This window comes from Amphiprion ocellaris, chromosome 2 (assembly GCF_022539595.1).
Source record: "Amphiprion ocellaris isolate individual 3 ecotype Okinawa chromosome 2, ASM2253959v1, whole genome shotgun sequence".
NCBI lineage: Eukaryota > Metazoa > Chordata > Actinopteri > Pomacentridae > Amphiprion > Amphiprion ocellaris.
The window spans coordinates 21637009-21656696 of record NC_072767.1 but is presented as its reverse complement, the minus strand read 5'-3'; the positions used below and the strand labels follow the sequence as shown (position 1 = coordinate 21656696).

Sequence of the window (19688 nt, the reverse complement as noted above, 5' to 3'; positions counted from 1 at the left end):
ATGAAAAAAATTAAAGGGAAGCACACTGAGACATTTTAAACTTGCTCTTTCTTTTGTCTTGTATCTACATTATGCGAGTAAAACATTTCTGTTTCTAAAGAAGTTATCTATTCATCTGACCACCATGTGTCACAATATAGACCTAGGCTGCCACCATGTGTTGAAAATGGGAACTTCATGAGGACAAGGCTGCACTCTTGCAAACAAATTTCTTGAATATTATTTACATATAACAGCCAGATTTTTGAAATAGGAAATAGAAAACCATAGATACACCACAAATATAGATAGAGTAGCATATATACATGTATAAGAACAATAAAACTGCTCCGTGACGTAAAAATATAAATATAGGGTTAGTACACTAAATGCCAGAGTAAAGCTTCCTGCACAGTAGAAATAAATTTGCAGTATAAAAAAAGGGTCAACAAAGTAAGTTTTCAGAATATCTGTGGTCGTCACACTGCTTTCTTATTTAGCAACTTAACTAAAATGATAATACTGAATATCATCAAGAAAATGGGTAAATTTGGGTTTGTGTTATGACCATAATGTATGAGATCTGCCAGAAACATGAACAAGTATTTCACAACTAGGGACCAAATGGGCTTCATAAGTCACAATCACTGCATGACAGTTAGCTTCATGTAATGTAACATTACATATTTCTTAGCCATAGTGAGTCTGGCAGTGTTACTCAGTCCTTTGGGTCTGTCTTGCAGAGGTGCAATACTTAAATACAGTTTTTACACATATATATGTACTATGTATGGAATGTGCTGAAAGTTTCAGACATGAGCTTAATCTTGCAACACATAGGAGCTATCAAAGTCCCGAGGTTTGATGAACAAACTCAAATGAAGTAATTCATCATTGGCATGAAATGGTGCCAAATGGACATCGATTATCGATTACTTCCTAAAACAAATACATAAAGATCAAAATCAAGTGTTTGATGCTCTGAATTTTCTGTAGAATGATGCCTAGTACTGACCTCATTTGTATCCGAAAACTATGGCCATGCGTGCATGCAACTGAAACACACCTCAAACAAAAACATATAGGAGGGCCTTTAAGGTTAAAGGGATCATAATTTTGATCCAAGTGATACATACAAAAATACCTTTATATCATATACACCGATCAGCCACAACATTATGTCCACTGACAGGTGAAGTGAAGAACATCGATCATCTTGTTTGAATACAAAATTCTCCAGGGAAACCTTTAGTCCTGACATTCATGTGGATATTTGACATGTATCACCCACCTAAACATTGCAGGTCAAGGTCAGTCCTTGATGCCAGTTACCACCCTCAGCAGGACATTGCACCCCGACACACCTGGGTCAGAGGAGTTTTAGCTGCATAAAGGGGACCAACACAACATTAGGCAGGTGGTCATAATGTTCTGTCTGATCCGTGCATGTAGTTAATGCTGCCATCTGAAAGGACTCAGTTTCTATGAATCGTGCACTTCAGCACCTCCCTGGGTCAGACCACCTCCTAGTGGTTCATTTTAAACGTACAGGCTCAGCTGACTGGGCGGGTCGCTGCTCCCTTTGGCCCCTCCCTTATATAGTGAAGGCCCTGACGTCGGCATTCGAGGGTAGCAACAGTTGCCTCGAGACCCCGTCGCGCTATAGTGACTGTAGCCGTGGAGACAGTTACTTACCAACGGGCGCAACACTCAGCAACAGCAGCAGCATCTGGAAGTGACCGAGCGAGTGGGAGAGAGGGGAAAGAGAGCACAGCCAGGGCTGAACTTTTCTCAAGGCAAAGGTGACTATATGTTTACAGAATTTAGACTCTGAATTCATCTTGAATTAAGAGGGAAATTGCTCTGGAGGTCGATCGCGGTGCTAGCAGTCTTTTCCTCAACATAACTTTCCCTTCTTTGTGGCATCCGCCCCAAGTTGAGAGCGGCTTGTTACTCTTCATTTAACTGACGTTCACCAGTTGCTGCCGACAAGCCTTTTTTTCTCCATGTAACGTCCGTCTGGAATCTATTTCACTTCTAATACTTAATTTAGTTCCACTTTTTTTTTTCAAACGTTACACACACCGGCATCGTTAGTCCAACTCCAAATCGATTCAACATCACTTTACACTTGTTGCTATGTTGTGTAGTGTGTGTCGAGACGTGAACGCACTTCCAGTTCAATCCCAGCAGGAGAGCTGCTCGGGCTACCAGTCAGGCTACGGCTAATGCTAATTTGGGCGAGCAGCAGCCATAAGAGCAAGTTCGCCCGTGAGTTTAAAAGCCTGTCTCGGTGTGATCGGCGGCTCGGCGCTGTTCGGCAGAACACGGACAAAATCCGGCGTCGGAGCTTCTCTCTCGGAACCGCGTTTCAAGCAGGTGTAGATGTAGCTAACTAACCTTAGCAACGTAGGCTCTGCTGCTCGAACAGTGACCAACGTCCGCTGCGAGAGAGCGAGCGTGAACGCACCACAGGGACAACTTTCATTTCAGCAGGCAGTTTGTCATCGCTTTTGTGGCCATTTTCACCTAAAAAAAAAAAAGTGATGTGAAATTAATTGGCACGCATTTTATGTTCAAGCTGTGGTACATAAACTTCTACCGGCGCGGTTACGACATTCACCACGTCAATAAACCAAATAGATTCACTGCTGTCTTTGTCGGAGGCAGAGTAAACAGTCAAAATGAAATGATTTTTATCAGCTTCCATAACGGACGGTATCAAAATGAAACAAGTTGTTACATTGCAAAGTTCAGAAGTTTTTAATATTTCATAAACAGCTCGAATGACAGTATATCTTACAGCTAGGTGGTGCTATGATGGTTGTTTTATACTCATCTGTCTTGTTTTTACTGTCTTGGATGAGAAATGGAGCGTTTAAAGTGCTGTTTTCTGTCTACTTTTAAAACTATGCATAACGTGCACGTTTTATAGTAAGCAGGATCCAGCAGTGGGCCTGATTCTTATCTTTGCACTTATTACTTTACAAGTAATTGAAATTAATTTACCGATCTTTCCAGTACTGATACTTACTTAATAAATAATAAAACACATAGTTGTTCCCAGTGGCACTATTTCATTGTTCAAGTCATTAAGGCTGCTGTTTGACCCCTCTGCACAGCTGAAGTCTCATATCAGTCTGTGCTATAGCATTCAAGAGAAACAAAGGAAAGGGTATTTTAAATTCCCTCTTTCATTAGTTTTACATTGTGTCTGTGGCTGATTTTCCGGCACTTTGCATACCTTTTTTCTTCTTTTGGGAATCTGTTGCTTTTTGTCCCACGAGATGCATTAATTCTAATGAACTATCTTTCAGAGACAGCTGTCAGGTGCTCGGTCATTTGTAATGTTTGCTATTGCAGCATCAGGAAGAATCTTTGCAGCATGACGATTTCTCTAATTAATGCCATCTCTGCTTGCGACTGATTAATTGAGTCATAAACTTTTAAATATGTTTTTACATAAAGTTTTTGCCATGTAAAGGAAGAGAGTTAAATAATTAATTTAAGGAGAGGTGTTTTTGTGAATTATTTCCTTTTAGGTAAAAATAGCACCAAATGAAGGTCTGAGTTTGGTTATGTTGATCATAATTAATATCTAGAATGCATAATATGTTAAAATGTAATGTTCATGAACATGACTTTATTCCCTTACGAGCAGCATATTTGTGGGAAGAACTGAATTTGAATTAACTGAGGTTGTTTTGAATTAAGTGTCAGAGAAAGAAACTTGACTTTGATTGGTCAGACAGCTCTCCACAGCTACAAAGAAAATAAAGAGATGACTGCGCTGAAACTGTGTGTAACCCCCACCAACCCCACCTCCCAATTTGAGCGTGACACTGTTATGTTTACATGGCAACTTGATATACAAATACACCCAAGTCATGGAAAGAAAGGGTTTGGAGTGGGCCAGGGGGTGAAATGTTATTCTTTTAAAAGTCAGTGTTTTTAATCGGGCTATTTTCATCTCCCTCTTTGTGGCGGGAGAGTGTAGCTTCGGCTTGCAGAGGCAGGTCAGAAAGAAAAGGTGCTCGGAAGGAAGAATTAAACAAAGTGGAAAGCAGCTGGAGGTTGGAGTCATTTAGAGATTTCTTACTGGCTTGTAAAACACAGAAGTGATTAACGAGAATGTAAGTTTCATGGGAGAAACATGTCTTTTGAAATTTTTTGTTCTAGGTTACTTTCCATTTGTAGTATCCTGAATTTCAGTGACCAAGCTTGGCTTTTCTGGCACTGCCTGCAGCCTGTGATGGTCATGCTTTGGTCCATTTCAGCAAAGACTGCTGCATTTGCCTGTGATTTACAGAAAATCATGCTCCTTCTTTAGGCCTAACTTTCTCTACTCTAGCCTTCCTTTAAAACATCTCTAGAGTTGCTTGCATGATTTTGCATATCAGCCGCCACTGTTACCCTTGTGCCATTTTGAGTGTTTAATGGACCGGTGTGTGTAGTACAGTTCAACTATCAATAGGACAGCTGCAATGGTCTCTTGGGCAGGGGGTGACCTGACACAGCTTTTAGTCACATGTTCTGTGTGTGTATGTGGTGTGTGAATTTGTGTCTGCATACTGCTGTGTGGATGTGCTTGTGTGTGTGTTTGCTCATGCTGTATTTAGCTTATCTTGATGAGGCCCACTGCTGCCCCAGGCAGAAGTTCTCAATCCAATGGCCAGTTACAGACATAGACCAGGTCACTGCCATCAGTTTTGCTGCTGTTGTTTACCATTGATCATATTCGTATAGACTTGCATTTACCTCCTTCTGTGATAAATGAGCAGCTTGGCTTCTGCATATGTCATTGTCTGGTTTTAACACAGTTTTAATGGGTTATGCCATAACACCAGTCACAGGCATGTCAGGAAATCACAGAGCAAAACAGAAAAACTGAGAGGAGAATGCCTTGTGGGGCTTGTTAAGTGGAAATTAATAGTGTCATTTGTACACATGAAATGTTTCAGTTTCCTAATCTTAATAATTCAGGGCTTTTCATTTTAAGTGATGTGCGGTTCTTGTTTTATAAGAATTTGTTGAAAGGAAAATTGTTTTAAATGCCCTCGTGACTCTTGCATCAAGTCTTCTAGCTATAAAGATTTTGGAAATCACTGCAGGCTTATGCTGCTAGGATACAAAGAAACAAATCTTGTCATATACTTAAAAACCGCTGCCTCCAATTGGCCCTCGTGTGGTGGCAACAAGCTGAAACACGTTGTGAAATGAAATGTTTTTCAGTCTGTATCCTCTGTGTGTGTCATCAGCAACATTCTTAACATTCCACCTGTTTGTATCGTAGCTACACAACTGGTAATTAAATTTCCTGCCACAAACAGCAGACAAGGCAGTGACATTTGCATTACAATGACTGACCCCCCCCCCCACCCTGCCCCCCGTCCTTTCAGACAGGGATAGTGGAAGACCCCATTCGCTCTTCACTTTTCCTTTCTTTTGTGCAGTTTTAGGCTAGTTTCTTAAGAGATGTTTATTTGGCTAAAAAAGAAGAAGTTCTCTTAGTCTGAACTTGCCACAAAATAACAATTAGAATCAGGACCAGTTTTTCTGGTAGAATGAGATTTGGCCCTAATTAACAAAAGAGTAGACCTAGACAGTATTTTTTATGTTTAAATATTTTTTGTTGGGTTTCCACAATTGCTTATCAGAAGCACTTAAATGATGAAATTTATCTGGGATGAAGTGAGGGTGCACAGGTGAAAACAGGTGTGTTTGAGCTAAAGATGTAGGTCCTCATGCAGTGCAGCTGTAAGAGCCCATTCTTGATCTTTAAGAACCCTCTCTTCCCACTCATCACCTCAAAAGTGGAGCTAATGTTAATGTTGCAGTAACAACAGCATTGAATGCTAATTATTTTCACATAAGAATCAACAGAATTTGTGTTGCAAACTGTAAATCTTGAAGGGTGTCAATTGTACTCTGTCTTCTGTGTTTGTTGTATATTCAGTGATTGCCATCTTGATGCAAATTATCATGCACTTTCATGCTTCATGGTCTAGAAATTACACTGAATATGATTTTCTGATTTGGTGTAAATGTTATGCAAGTCATAATTTATTTTTTTTATCTCAACAGCATATTGGTGCACTGGATGTTGCCACTAGCTCCACAAAAGTTGATTTAAATTCCATATCTGGTCTCAGTAATGTCTTGTACTAGAATCCTTGGTTCAGTCACTACATCTAGGCCAGGGGTCACCAACCTGTTTGAACCTGAGAGCAACTTCAAGGGTACTGAGTAGTACAAAGGGCACCTTGTTTGATACAAACTTCCTCACTATCAAACTTGCGCCATCATCTTTAAACAATAATAATAATAATGAAAATAATATGTAAAAAGACTCTCCGATCACATTTATGTTAATTACTCCTTACAATAATTATTAACAACGATTTCCACAACAATGATGGTAGGAAACACGCACACACGCACACATATATGGAAATCTGTTCCAATATTTAAAAGTCAGAGGTATCCCATCTCTGAAACTTTGGTAAATATCTTTCTTGGCAGTTTTGTATGAATCAGCATATTTGCAGTATTTTGTTCAAAATCACACCAGTTACATTTCTATGCAAATTATCACTTCTAACATTTTTAGGAAATCATTAACTGTCATCAAATCATTCTTCATTTGTGCAAACCACTACCTTTGTAACATTTTTGAACAATTCATGAACTCTGTCCCATGTTTGGACAAATGATCAGCTATGTAGGAAAAAAAATCAACTCTTTCACATTTTGAAATGAATCCTATCACATTAGTACTAATCACCAGCATTTCTCACCAGCATTGCAAAATTTTTAACAGATAATAACAATAAATCATTACATGTTTTCAACAAATTATTTTTCACATATTGTGTAATGGCACTGTGTTTTGAATGACAACATATGTTACCTCTTTCTTTGTCTGTAAATGTGTGTTAGTGGGAAGCCTGGCATTGCAGAGCTTATCATGTCTTACCTTTACCTTGCAGCTCACAGTTCAGATGGTTCAGTTTCCCAGTGATGTCCGTTAAAAATGCAAGGGCAAGAATCCACTCAGTGTCCTCAAGCAGCGAGGTGTCTTCCCCTTTGGATTGCATCAACTCTTTGATTTCGGCCAACAGTGACAAAAAACGCTGCAAAACTGTTCCCCTGCTGATCCATGGGGTTTCTGTGTGTAGTAACAGGTCACCATGTTCAGCTAACAGCTCCTCCAGCAGCACCTTCAATGTCCTGGTTGTTTGGCTTTGGAGCCATTTATGATCTTCACGACAGGAGTCATCACATGATCAAATCCGGCCACTTTTGTACATACATATGGCCTGCTGGTGAATGATGCAGTGGTAATGTAGGAATGCTGGGAAGTCTGGATCACCTCTGCATCGTACAATGAAGCCTGAATGCATCTAATGGTACATTTTTCTCCACGAAGAAACTTTTCGTCGCGTAGTAGATGTCAAAGCTGCCTTTAAGTTCCGGGTTTTTCCTGTCCATAGTGCGCATACAGTCTATGTGCGCTAGCAGGTGGCTAGTTAGCATGGAAGCTTTGTAGCGGCTAAAGTAGCGTCTCTCCACATTGTGCCGCTTTGCCGACGCAATAGTCGCCCGCAAATAGGACGCATATCTTTCACTATCGCGAAAAAGGACTCTTCCTCCAGTCATCGTGAAAATAGTGTTTTCTCTTTCACTTCTCTGTCATGTTTTCGGGGTAAAAACCACATCTAGCTTCCCAAAGTGTCTGTGCCCGGACGCTGCAGCAGCGTGACGTGGTGGTTTGACATGCGCAGTGAACTTTGACTCGGACAAGGTCAAAGTTCATTTACACCGAAGACGTTTTTTGTTTTTTTTAAATTATAATAAATATTGTAATTTAAAATCTGCATTAATGTAAGTATTTTTGATTTAAAAAGAACAGCAACTATAATTTTTATAAGGAATTTCATGGTGACTTGTGTTATTTTTAGAACGTGTTTGGGGCAACTCACATGGTCTCTGCAGGCAACCAGGCGCCCGCGGGCACCGTGTTGGCTACCCCTGATCTAGGCTCTCTCACTAATTAAGTCCAGCCCATTTGTGCCCAGCTATAACACCTGGTTCTCTGTTACAATGGAGCTTGGCTGCAGGCTTGGCCCGACAACGCAATATTTACTTTTGGTTTACTAGTTTGACTAAAATAATGCTGTAGTCTGACTGTAATGTTGTATATTAGCTTTGCAGCATGTTAAATCTCCAGTGCTATCACATGTCTAGCATTGTTTATTTCAATAGAGACAATGCAAATAATAAGCACCAGTTTTAAGAAAAATGTAAACATACCGGATTATGACAAAATTGGTATAAAAAGTCTGATGGCAAGTAGTCAGCCTGGCCCTGCATTCATTGCATGAACAGCAGACACTTGGATCTGTCTCAAACATTAAGCATTAACTGATGACTCATTGTTCGTGTCAAGTAGTGCCTGTGAAACCATACTGTAAATACACTATGATGATTCTCAGTATCATATCTCGGCACCATCAATGCTTGCCAAGAAGGCAGATTCCTCAAGTGTAACACGAAGCTTATCTCAGGTTCGTCACTCAAGACTGCGGTACCATGCTGCCAGCATCTGAGGTCATCTATGCAGAATGTTGTTCCCTGGGAAATAAAACTCCCAAGTCCACAGGTTGGAAACACACCTGTTTAATAGAGCAACAGACTGAAAGCAGATTTAGAGATTCAGAGTCTCTAGTGAGTTTGTTGCACATCTGCAGAGTAGGAGCAAGTCTGGGCTAGGCTAAAGCGTTGGGATACTGTACTTATCCACTCCAAGTAGTCAGTCTTGATGACAGATTTTGATTTAATTGAGTCAGGTCAGTATTTTCAAAGAGACAGCAGGATTGCCTCGAGCAAGGAAGTCATGTTTTCAGTTATTCTGTTCTTTTTTTGGAACAAGAGATTAGTTGTTGTTGCAGATCTTATAGCAGATTATATTTTAATATTGCATTTGAGCATCAATAATGCACTATCAATTTAAAAAAAATCCTTTGAAGAACTGCTTTTACCTCTGTATAACATCTCTTACATATATATATGTATATTTACAATTAAAATGAGAGTGAAGAATGAATTTGCAGCCTTTCTAGGTAGCAAGAAAGTGAATAAAACAGATGTATAGAATTCTAACTGTAAGCAAATTTCCCGGTTTGTCCTTAAGCAGCCAGGTGACCTAACTGGAGTACTTTCTTGGTGTCATCAGTGTTGCAGCCTTGAAACATGTTGAATAAATGCACATGAAAGACAGAGACACCCACGCACATGAATATAGTTTGATTACATTCCCAGTTGAGAGCCCCCCCATATCCTTCCCTTTCCCTGTCTTTGTTGTTTTTTCCAGTCTAACTTTTCAAAATGTTCAGTTTGAAATCCTTAATCGTCATCTTGAAATGTGAAATAGCAAGCGTAAGGGCTGGAGGCTGACAGAAGTGGGGGGCAGTGGAAATCTGGAAAGGGTTAGAAGAGGTAGGGGAAGGAAGTTGCGAGTGTAAAGCATAGGCGAACACACAATCTCCATGGCAACAGTGTGATCTTTCTGTCTGTGGCTGTCAGGCCTGCAGCACACATGGTGATGGAGTGGACAGGTTGTGCTGATGACCAGAGGTGGGTAGGGGAGGAGTATGCTTAGATCAGAGATAGCGGTCAGTGCCTCCTTTTTCTGCTCTCTCTCTCCCCCCTCTCTCACCCCCCCTCCCCAAACTCTGCCATCTGCAGACCCCGAGAGCTGCTTTGATTGGATTAGCCATGAATTAATGAGACAGGCTTGAAGAACAGCCTCTGTTGTGGAAATCTCTTATCATATCTTAATTCTCTCTTTGTGTGAGCGCGTGTGCCTGTGTGATCTTATAGGTTCTTTTAATGAAAACAAAGACAAGCTTAATGCTTTTTTCCACCTAGAACCCACAAATGACAATGAATCATTTTCAAATAATAATATAACTGACTAAATGAATTTACAGATTAGGGAGCATATGACAAAACCTACTCTTGGTAGATATGTTAGAGTGACACAGGAATACATCTCCATAATGTGGAACAAATGTCCTCCATAGATGTCCCTTCAAATGAAACAAGTGTTGTTTCTGCTTTATTTTTTTTATTATCTTTGACTGAGTAGGAAAAAGTATTTTCTGCTGAAGCTGTTTGCTCTCTCATCTGCCTAAGGAACTTTGTAAAGACTCAGCTTGATTTTGGAAGTGTTGTTTTTGGGTGACATGAGTGCAGAGCAACCTTGAAGAATAGACTGTTGTCTCCCTGATGACTTAAACATTCCTCTTTCTTTTGACCACCAAGTAGTTACAAAAACAGAGCACTTCATTCTGTCCATGTCAATCTAGCATAACCAATGTAAAGTCTGCACATTTTTACATGACTGCAACAGAGAAATAACTCTTCCTCCATGTCCCCCGGTGTCTGAAATTAATAGCTTACATAGTATTTATTGTTGTAAGTTTCTACTTAGCGTGAGATAGAGGGATCAGGTGGGGGATGGCATTGTTTGGTTTGGGAAGTATTCTGTTGGTTGCATAGCAACAGGCTCCTGGAAACGGGAGTGGACGGTGTTGCCACTAGCAACCGTTGTTGCTCTGCAAACAATGTGGGCCAGTGCAAACATGAGCCAAGACTGTGGGCTCCTGCTTTTAATTGAACATCTGTATGTGTTTTTCTCTGATTGAGCCCTGTTAGATCTGTCAGTGACAGATGTTTAAATTTGGTCTTTGCTGTTAACATTATAGACTGTAGCATTAATGACAGTTGGTGAGGCTTTAGGGGTTCTTAAAAAGTGTCTTTTGTTGTTTGAGTTTAGCTTTTAAAACTCTGGTATTTCTTGAAAGGTGGGGCTGTTGTTGTAATGTTGTTAAGTGCTCGTCTTGGATTTGCCTGAATTAAATCAGGCCCATTGACCTGACGTGAAAATAGACTTGTGTGTGTGTGAAGTTCTCTTGTGGTTAGAAGCAGAAAGGTTTGGCCTTAAGCAGCAGCCCATCCTGAGTAGTGGTTTTGCAGCAGTGTGCTGCGCCTCCTGCTGTGTTCTACCTTTGTGCCTTTTAGAGCTGCTGGTGGGGAATTTGGGTGGCTTTTAACCTTCCCTAAACACTAAGCAGAAAGACTCCTCTAAGCTTTCATGCACTTTCTCTCTTCCTTCCAACTCTATGATTTGGCACACTTCACCATACCTATTTAAGCCAGTGCTCTAATGGAGAAAAACATGTGGGTCAGTGCTCTCTTTTTGATCCCCTACCATCTCCCTATGCCACCCACTTATTAATGGCAAAAAGAACCCCCCAGGCTTGTGCCATTTCCTCTGCTTAAAATGACAAGTCTGAAGAAAAATGATGGGATTGTTACAAGTGTATTTATAACTCAACTAACACTCCATATACAAATTCCTGGCTTTAGAAAGGTACTTGAGCATTGCAACAGCTTTTAAAATGTTCACGCCTTGTTAGCATCGTTCTGATAATAGACTTTTGGTACTTTAATGACATACAAAAGAGGTGTGAAGAAACATTTTAATAGAATATGAGAGTCTTTACATATAAGTGTTAATTGCGCTCTGTACTAATATATTGAAGTTGGACTCGGAGGTATTTTTCAGGGATGCCTTAACATGGGACTGAGGGCCATGTTTTGTTTAAAGATTGACACATATCAGGAATTTCAACATAAGCCTCCTCCACTGTGCCTCTTAGTCATGTAGGCAGACCAACGTCTTTGCCCGTGGCAAAGAGGGAAGATGTCAGTGGTGGCACACCCAAATCTGTTGTTTTTCTGTCTTAAAGGTACATACCCTCAAACTCTACCTTTTCCCCCCAAAGTTGCTTCTAAAACCTAACAGGGTGAGTGTTGACGGTTTGGCTTTAAATAGTTGGTTTTGCAACTTGCAGGGATTTTTTTGCATTTGTGTGCTGATGGTTTCTTTAACAAAAAATATCAAGTTGTGTCTTAAGCAAAAGCAGAGGTATCTGGAGTCTTTGGTTCTTTCAAGTAGCATGCAGATCGGAAGTATAATATTGTAATATTCTGTTCTGCTTACAGCCAGTTTATATGCTCTAAATATTTGTATGTGTGTGTGTGTGTGTTTTACCACCTACCAGAGTTAGCTTGAGGACTGATACTATATTTAACATTAAAAATAAGAGGGAAAGTGCCAGCCGTAGCTCCTCCTGTGAATGAGCGTGTGGTGTGATACAGCCTTGAATTCTGGATTCATGATTTTGTGTGAAGCTGTTTTCATGTATTTTAAAAAAAATATCATTGGAGTGTACTTTTGAATGTGGGAACTTCTTGGTTGTGGGTTGAAGGGATTTTATGTCTGCAGAATCATTTAGTAGCAATGTCCTTGGTGGTTGTATAAATGAGTGGTGTTATCTTGTATCATTATAATCCTTAAATCGGAAAATGTTTCAGAAAAAAGGATGAGAGTCCTATTTTTGTGTGAGCACAACATTTTTGTTAGAACTCTAGTTAATTTGATTTCCTCTCCCTTTGCATCACCAGTGGGGTTTCCTTGATTCTGACTCATTTTGCCATTGTTTTTGTAGTTATTCCAGATAATGTTTCTTTTCTTCTCTAGGTCATGAGTTAGCTTTGTTTTTATTTCTGCCCTCTTTGGGTTAATTTCGATAGAATTCTGAGAAACATTCATGGTACTTCATGCAAGCTCTTACATAGGAATTAAACCGCATACACTATCTCATAGTAAGTGTAATATCATTAATCATTAAACCTCATCAGAAAGTTAGACCTGACAGCCCAGACAAAAGTGTGGCTGCTTGTATCTAATAACTCAGTGTGCAGATTACTGCAGTCCAAGTGGTGTTTGTCAGGTCTCTTCCACTAAATTAAAATAACATTGTTGTGCATGCTGTGTGTTATGACTAATCACAGCATGTCTAGAGCAGGTTGTGTCTTGCGGCCCTTCGCTGTAATGCTTCTTGTGAACACCACTCTCTCGTTTGCCTACTGACTTTTCCTGCTGCCCCACAATTTCTGCCTTAAACTAAAGACTGCTCATTAATTCAACCCGCCCCCAACTGTGCCGTATCTCTCTCTCCCTTATTCTAACCCCCCTCCCCCTCTTCTCTTTGTGGCCACACTCGAAAGTTCCTGTGCAAGAGCTTTATAAAGGGGGGGAATGGAGGGGTGGAGAGGGGGGTGAGTCGGGGGTGGTCGTCATGGATTCCTCACCATAGCAACCGACAAACGTTTACAAAGCATTGAGGAATTTCCTCATATCAGCTGGATTATTGGAGCCCTCAGAGATCAGCTCTCGTTCGAAACAAACGCTGGATATCATCAAGACCTTGGCAGGGGCTGGAACCCCATTGCCATTTTCATCTTTTTCCTCTTCGTTTCTCTTTTTTGGAGAGAGTGAGGAAGTTGGTTTTTTTTTATCTGCTTACTCCCCCTTGCAGTTCCATTCTTCTCTTGTCCCTGCCTTGCTCCCGCTCTTTTCCTCTGTCGTTTTTTAAAAAGAGAGCCTTTGTGTCACTCCATTTTTAGCTCCCCTTTGCTATGCTGTGCACATTGTCACCCAGTGGAAAGCAGAGTAGTGGCAGTGGGCTTGGTCCTCAGGAAGCAGTCCAGTCCTGTTGGTAACTTGAACTCCTCTACTGTAACTTTTCCGCCTGCGTCTGTTCTGTCAGCAGGACTATATGTGTCTGTGTACTACTATTGGGCTGCTTATTTTGCCATTGATTAAGGCCAAAGGTGGGCTGCCTCTTGTACGCTAGGAGCTTTAGTGACTCAGCTTGACTTGGCAAAGCCAGAAAACCCCTGGGGTACAATGAAAGCCCTGGTGGCTCCAAGTCAGAAGGGGTGGGGTGGAAGAGCATTTATCAAGTATGCCTGTCTATGTGTATAGAGTTGAAATGCTCAATTTCTTTTCTTTCAAACCCGTTTTTATCTGTAAGGTTATTTCTTCAGTCTAGTATAAACATTTTTTTCATGTCGTTTTTCTTTTTGCCTTCTTAATGCCTTCCAGCATGCAGAACTCAGAGGGAGGGTCAGACACCACGACCAGCGTGGCAGCGCTGAGGACGTCATCATCAGCCCAAGCTCCTGTGGTACAGCCTGTCCCAGCCTCTCAGCAGGTAGGCTAATACCTCTATCCTGCTGCCACTGTAATAACAGGACAAAGTCTGTAATGATTTAACTGTTCCATCCATGCCTTTCCAAATGTTAAGTCTTAAAAGAAACGTTATTTTGGAAACCAAACCAGAAGCTTTTCGTTACATTAGTTAATGTGCATGGTATCCAAAAAGAAAGCCTAAAATGTCTTGACAACAGATTCTCTTCTGGATGCACTCATACTTCAGTGTTCGACGATGCACCAGCAACAGATAATCATATATTTTTAAATTGTAGTTCCAGCCGGTAACTTGTTAGCAATTAAAGCTGCTACTGTCGACTGCCAACAGATGCCGCTTGTATCAATTTACCATATTTACTTCTGCCATGACTTCTGTTTGTCCTATCAAAACAGCACATCCATTTTATCAATGTTACAGACGGTAGAAAAATAAATGATGTCAGCAGAGCCTATACAGGATATAGGATACAGAAATGTAAGCTTTACTTCATTTTGAGTAAACTGTAATGAAACTTCAGCATAAAACGACCAATGTTTGCTTGATGACAATATTTGATTACGTTTGCCAATGTTGTGTTGACTGTCATATGTTTAGAATCGTGTGTTTGTGTGTGATTGTTCGTGCCTACCTATGTAATTGAGTTATGTCTTGTATTCACACAGAGGGTGCTGGTTCAAGCCACAGGCTCAGCTCAGAAGGGAGGACAAGTACAGCAGCTTTCAGTACCCAGGGTCCAACAGGTCCCTCAGCAGGTACACAGTACTGTACATACCTGTACTGTACTCTGAAAATATTTGTACAACCCTTGACTTTTTACAGAGATAATAATAATAATAATAATAATAATAATAATAATAATAATAATAATAATAATAATAATAATAATAATAATAATAATAATAATAATAAAATCTGATAATTTTAACTTTTCTAACTTGGCCAAGGAGCTGTAAAGTATTTTCCTTTACAATATTGTAAGAGCAAGGTTACATCTATATAGTCTGTTTCACTAGGGCTTATTTTTGCCTTTTGATAAACTCATCATGTCTCATTCAGGTTAATAAATACCATGACCAAAAAGGGGTTGTTGGCTTGACCTTTAACTAACACAATTGATAGTAAACAAGTAAACAGCAACCAGACCATGTTTGTGCTAAGGACTGGATAAAGATCTCAAACATGGTGGTCCATTCTTTCTACCAAAAGGTGGACATCCAGATCTGAAATGTTTTTCCTGTCTCCTGTACCCCTCGTGGGTGTGCACAAGTTTCTTTCTCTGGCTGAGCCTGGCCCACTGCCTGTATACATGAATAATACAAGGGGATAAGAAGTTATTACAACTAGAAGGGTCTAAAATAATGCTCAGTCCTGATGCTTAGTCATTAAAAGAATCATTTTTAGATGTGTATAATGATTAGGATATTTTTCTTAGCTTTTCTGCTGCTTCTTTTGTGATGATATGTATGACCTTGTGGTGTCCCTGGGAGCTTGAACCAAATCCCAACACGAAATCTGTGTGATGTTTAGTATCTGAATGGTGAAAACCAGGGGCGGACCTGACTGTCTGTCTGTTAGTTTGTCTTTGGTGCCAATCTATTATTTTTACATCCCACAAGATCGTGTAGTACCACTTGAACCATTTGTTTCCTGCTTTTCACCATTTTTTTTGTCCTTTTTTACTAGTTGTCTGTGTATGTCAAAACAAAATAGTTTTTAGTAAATCATGTATGTTTGTATCAGTGCAAGTTATCAGTTCAATTATAATTATCATCTTTAGTAAAATGTCCATTTTTTTCATCCAGAATTATTTCAAATTATACTCCTGATTCCCTCAATAAAAATAATTTATTTCCTACTTTAGATATTTTAGAAACGCTACACAAAATACATTGCTAGGAGTAAATACAACACTTGTATTTTAAATAGTAACATTTTGTTGGGGCTGTTGCACAGATTATTGTAAATAAACCATGGGGTGGACAGATTTTTTTTTCAGTGCTTTGCATGCCACCATATAGAGGTGTGCATGTGCTTTCATATGAAAGTGTATTTATCTGAGGATCATTTTAAAATTAGTCAGTGTGTCTTAAACATACATATAGTTGTTGCTTATTCTCAGGCCTTTTACCATTGAGCCCTGCTCTGATTGTTCTGTTGTCTCTCTGTAGGTGCAGCAGGTGCAACATGTCTACCCATCACAGGTCCAGTATGTAGGCGAAAGTGGAGATGCTGTTTATGCTAATGGAACTATGTAAGCAATTCTGGATTATTTCATATTGCAAAGATTTAAACATACACTTTGCCTTCTGTTGAGATAAGGAAATTTGACATTTTTATTCAGAAAGTGCATTGTAGGTAAAATGTACCCCTCTGGTAACACGATAGTCTAAAGGAGAGTACAACACTTTTGCTTTTTAAATCATGCGGATGCAGCACTGCACATATTTGGCTCCACTCCCATTGCAGAGTCATCTTGAATAATATATGAATGGATGCCAGATGAAAAGCATAGTGACAAATAATACTTTGCAGACCACTTTTCTCATAATGTTAACTGTGCACATCAAACTTCTTTTCAAGTAGTTCTAATCAAAATGCCATTAAAGCTAATTGAAGCCAAAGTGATCTTTTTTTTTCCTCACAGTTTGATACGACTCCAGCATAACCAAAACTTTTGATGACATCAGTTGTATTGTTGTCTATTTCAACACAGTTATTTGCTGTATCAACAGCATTGTACTAAGTATTAACATATCAGTGGTTTAAATGTGCTTCCTTTAGGAATGCCTACTAATTAAGGTGATCTCTCTCCAGCCGAGCGGCCTATTCCTACAACCCCGAGGCCCAGTTGTACGGGCAGAGCAGCGGGGGAACCTACTTTGACTCTCAAGCTGGTGGAGCTCATGTCACCACGGTGGTTTCGTCTGCCAGTGGTGGCGTGCCTCCTCATAGCATGGTTGGCATCACCATGGATGTGGGCAGTAGCCACATCATCTCCAGCGGGAGTACCTATCTGATCCATGGAGGAAGTATGGAGGGAAACCGCAACCACATATCGCACTCGTCACGCTCCTCCTCAGCTATGGTGAGCAACACCCGTCCCACTGTTCTGTGGTTCTCCAGAGCACATTTTTCCAATATGACAGGATTAATGAGCAAGCAAAAAAACATGTAAATGAGAGGTTTACACCCACCAAAAGACTGAATGACTGTAAAAGTCATCCCTAGAACAATACTGAACATATTTGGAGAATTATTTCTTCACTGCTCGATGAAGTACAAATCATAATTTCTGAACTAACAGCCATTATTACCTGAGCTGGGCCCTGACTGACTATCTGGTTTCCCAGGAACCTGCAACCTGAGTTTGGGCCTCCTAGCTGTGTAGTAACACACAGGGAGCAGAGTGGTGCAGGGCAGTGAGCCTGTAGAACCGGGACACTGGCTTAAATAATTCAGCACTGCCTTGTTTCAGAGGTTTTCACAGGCACTTGAGCGCCCTACGAAACAAAGCAACCCCTGGGGCTCATTACCATTTGGCCAAGAGCCCTCGGGAGCCTTCTTAAGGCTTGGAACGCTGCCTGCTTCTTTTTCCTTTTCTTCTGTCTCCAGTTTGGCTGCAATACCACATATCTTTTCTTTTTTGACTTGATTTTCTTCTACAGCTCAACAGAATGTCCCTGGTGTTGTCATTCACTTTGCCCGCCAGTTGGACTCCATTATTTTTTGTTGTCCAATGATAGCATAATATGTCAGTGTATTTTCGACCGTGACACTCTTCTTGCTTATGTCATAGTTACCACTTACTTGCCAGTTTTTACCAGTATTTTTGGAAGTTACATTATTTGATAAAGTTTAGGTGGTAGGCATTGTTGACTCCTTGTCCAAATCTTGAGGTGACCTGTGGCCCTGTTTGTGGTTCCTATTTGCATACATTAGAGTGTCCGACCACAAGCCTTCACTGAGCAGCTTAACCCTATGAGTCCCTTGATTTGCATGCTTTTGTCAGCCAATAATGGATTTGGCTGCAACACTGACTGATTTTAATGGAAATGCAGAGATCTGGCTGCTCGCTAACCGTCTTATTTCCTTTATCTTTTTTTTGTGTGTGTGTTTTTTCATATACCCCTGCTTATTTCTGTTCCCTTCCCTTTTCCTATCTCTCACTCTCTTGCCTCTCCTCCCCCTTCTGTGTCCACTCTTTTTTTTGCATGCTTCTTCTTTCTTTAGCTTGAAATGGCGATTGAAAACCTCCAAAAGTCTGAAGGAATTGCAAGTCACAAAAGCAGCCTGCTCAACAGCCATGTAAGTCAACCAGGAACTTTCTTTGAAAAGGACATGAGAGGAAAAAAAGAAAGCCGTGGCTGAACCTATAGGCTGTGTGTTCTGCTTCTGTTCTGCTCAGTGGAACACACTATCTGCTAGCTTACTTACGCTGCACTGCCCCAATGACATGCATAATTGTCGCAATTAGTTTTGTCTTTGATCTGAACTTGCATTTGCTATCACTTTTCCCTTAAGAATGTATCTTATATGTGTGCCTTAATTCTCTGCATGTGCTTAAAATGATAGAAAAAGACTTCTGTTATTTTCACTTGTAGGTACACCATGACATGCATTCATCAGTTTTAGATTTAATGCAGTATAGCTTTTGTTCTTGGTGGTAGGCTGTCTCTCAATTATACTCATTTTTTTTTTAAATGAAATTCAACCAGTGATTATCCATTTTCTTTGTCAGACAGGAAAAGTCACATACTTCTTTTGACTCCTGACCTCAGTTGTCTTCTCACTATCTCTACATTTTCTGTAAATTGTGTTTTCATGTACTTTATTTCTATATGATATGATTCAAAAATTGGAGATATGAGCTCTGCAGTGAGTGCAATGATCTGTCTCTGGTGTTAACTTTAGTGAAACAGATGGTTATGTGATGTCTGTGTGGTGCGTGCTATCTGTCGTTTGATGTGATAATAAGATACGCTGCTCCTCTCCCTTGCTGGCCAGGTGACTATCACACAGCAGAGACTGTCCACAGAGGCTCGCTCATTGTGTGACTGTTTTCTTCTGTGTATTTTTAGCTGCAGTGGCTGCTGGACAACTATGAGACAGCAGAGGGAGTGAGCCTGCCCCGGTGCTCTCTGTATAACCATTACCTGCGGCACTGTCAGGAACAGAAACTGGACCCGGTCAACGCAGCGTCCTTCGGCAAACTCATCCGCTCAGTCTTTATGGGCCTGAGGACCCGCCGCCTCGGCACTAGGTAGAAAGAGGAAGAGGTTGTTGCAGATGCTATAGATGCTGATAACAGTAATCACGTAACCATTATAGATGTGACGAGTATGATGATGCTTATAGGCATTAGAAACTTGCTGATGGAAGAGGATAATGATAGTAATTACACTGATGGCAAGGCTTCTCCTCACTGGTTTCTGGCTTTTCTCTCGCTGTATCCACCAGAGGCAACTCTAAGTATCATTACTATGGCATCCGGGTGAAGCCAGACTCACCGCTCAACCGACTGCAGGAGGACACTCAGTACATGGCCATGAGGCAGCAGCCTGTCCACCAGAAACAGAGGTC

General features: G+C 40.5%; 1 protein-coding gene across 7 annotated transcripts in view; it reads left to right on the top strand.

Annotated features, from left to right (window-relative positions):
- The first annotated feature begins 1608 nt into the window (after positions 1-1608).
- rfx2 (regulatory factor X, 2 (influences HLA class II expression)) overlaps positions 1609-19688 on the top strand; it is a 29218-nt gene continuing 11138 nt past the window's right edge. Inside the window, exons 1-8 of one of the 7 annotated variants that reach the window (XM_055014570.1) lie at positions 1609-1781; positions 14000-14108; positions 14771-14860; positions 16277-16359; positions 16923-17193; positions 18339-18413; positions 19187-19368; positions 19566-19685. In XM_055014570.1, coding sequence (XP_054870545.1) covers positions 14001-14108; positions 14771-14860; positions 16277-16359; positions 16923-17193; positions 18339-18413; positions 19187-19368; positions 19566-19685 — 929 coding nt within the window. In that variant the 5' untranslated portion in view covers positions 1609-1781; position 14000. Of the gene's footprint in view, positions 1782-4087; positions 4113-13337; positions 13611-13999; positions 14109-14770; positions 14861-16276; positions 16360-16922; positions 17194-18338; positions 18414-19186; positions 19369-19565; positions 19686-19688 lie in introns of those variants that run through there. The other 6 variants (XM_055014571.1, XM_035940836.2, XM_055014576.1 and 3 more) reach the window with 6 other exon arrangements.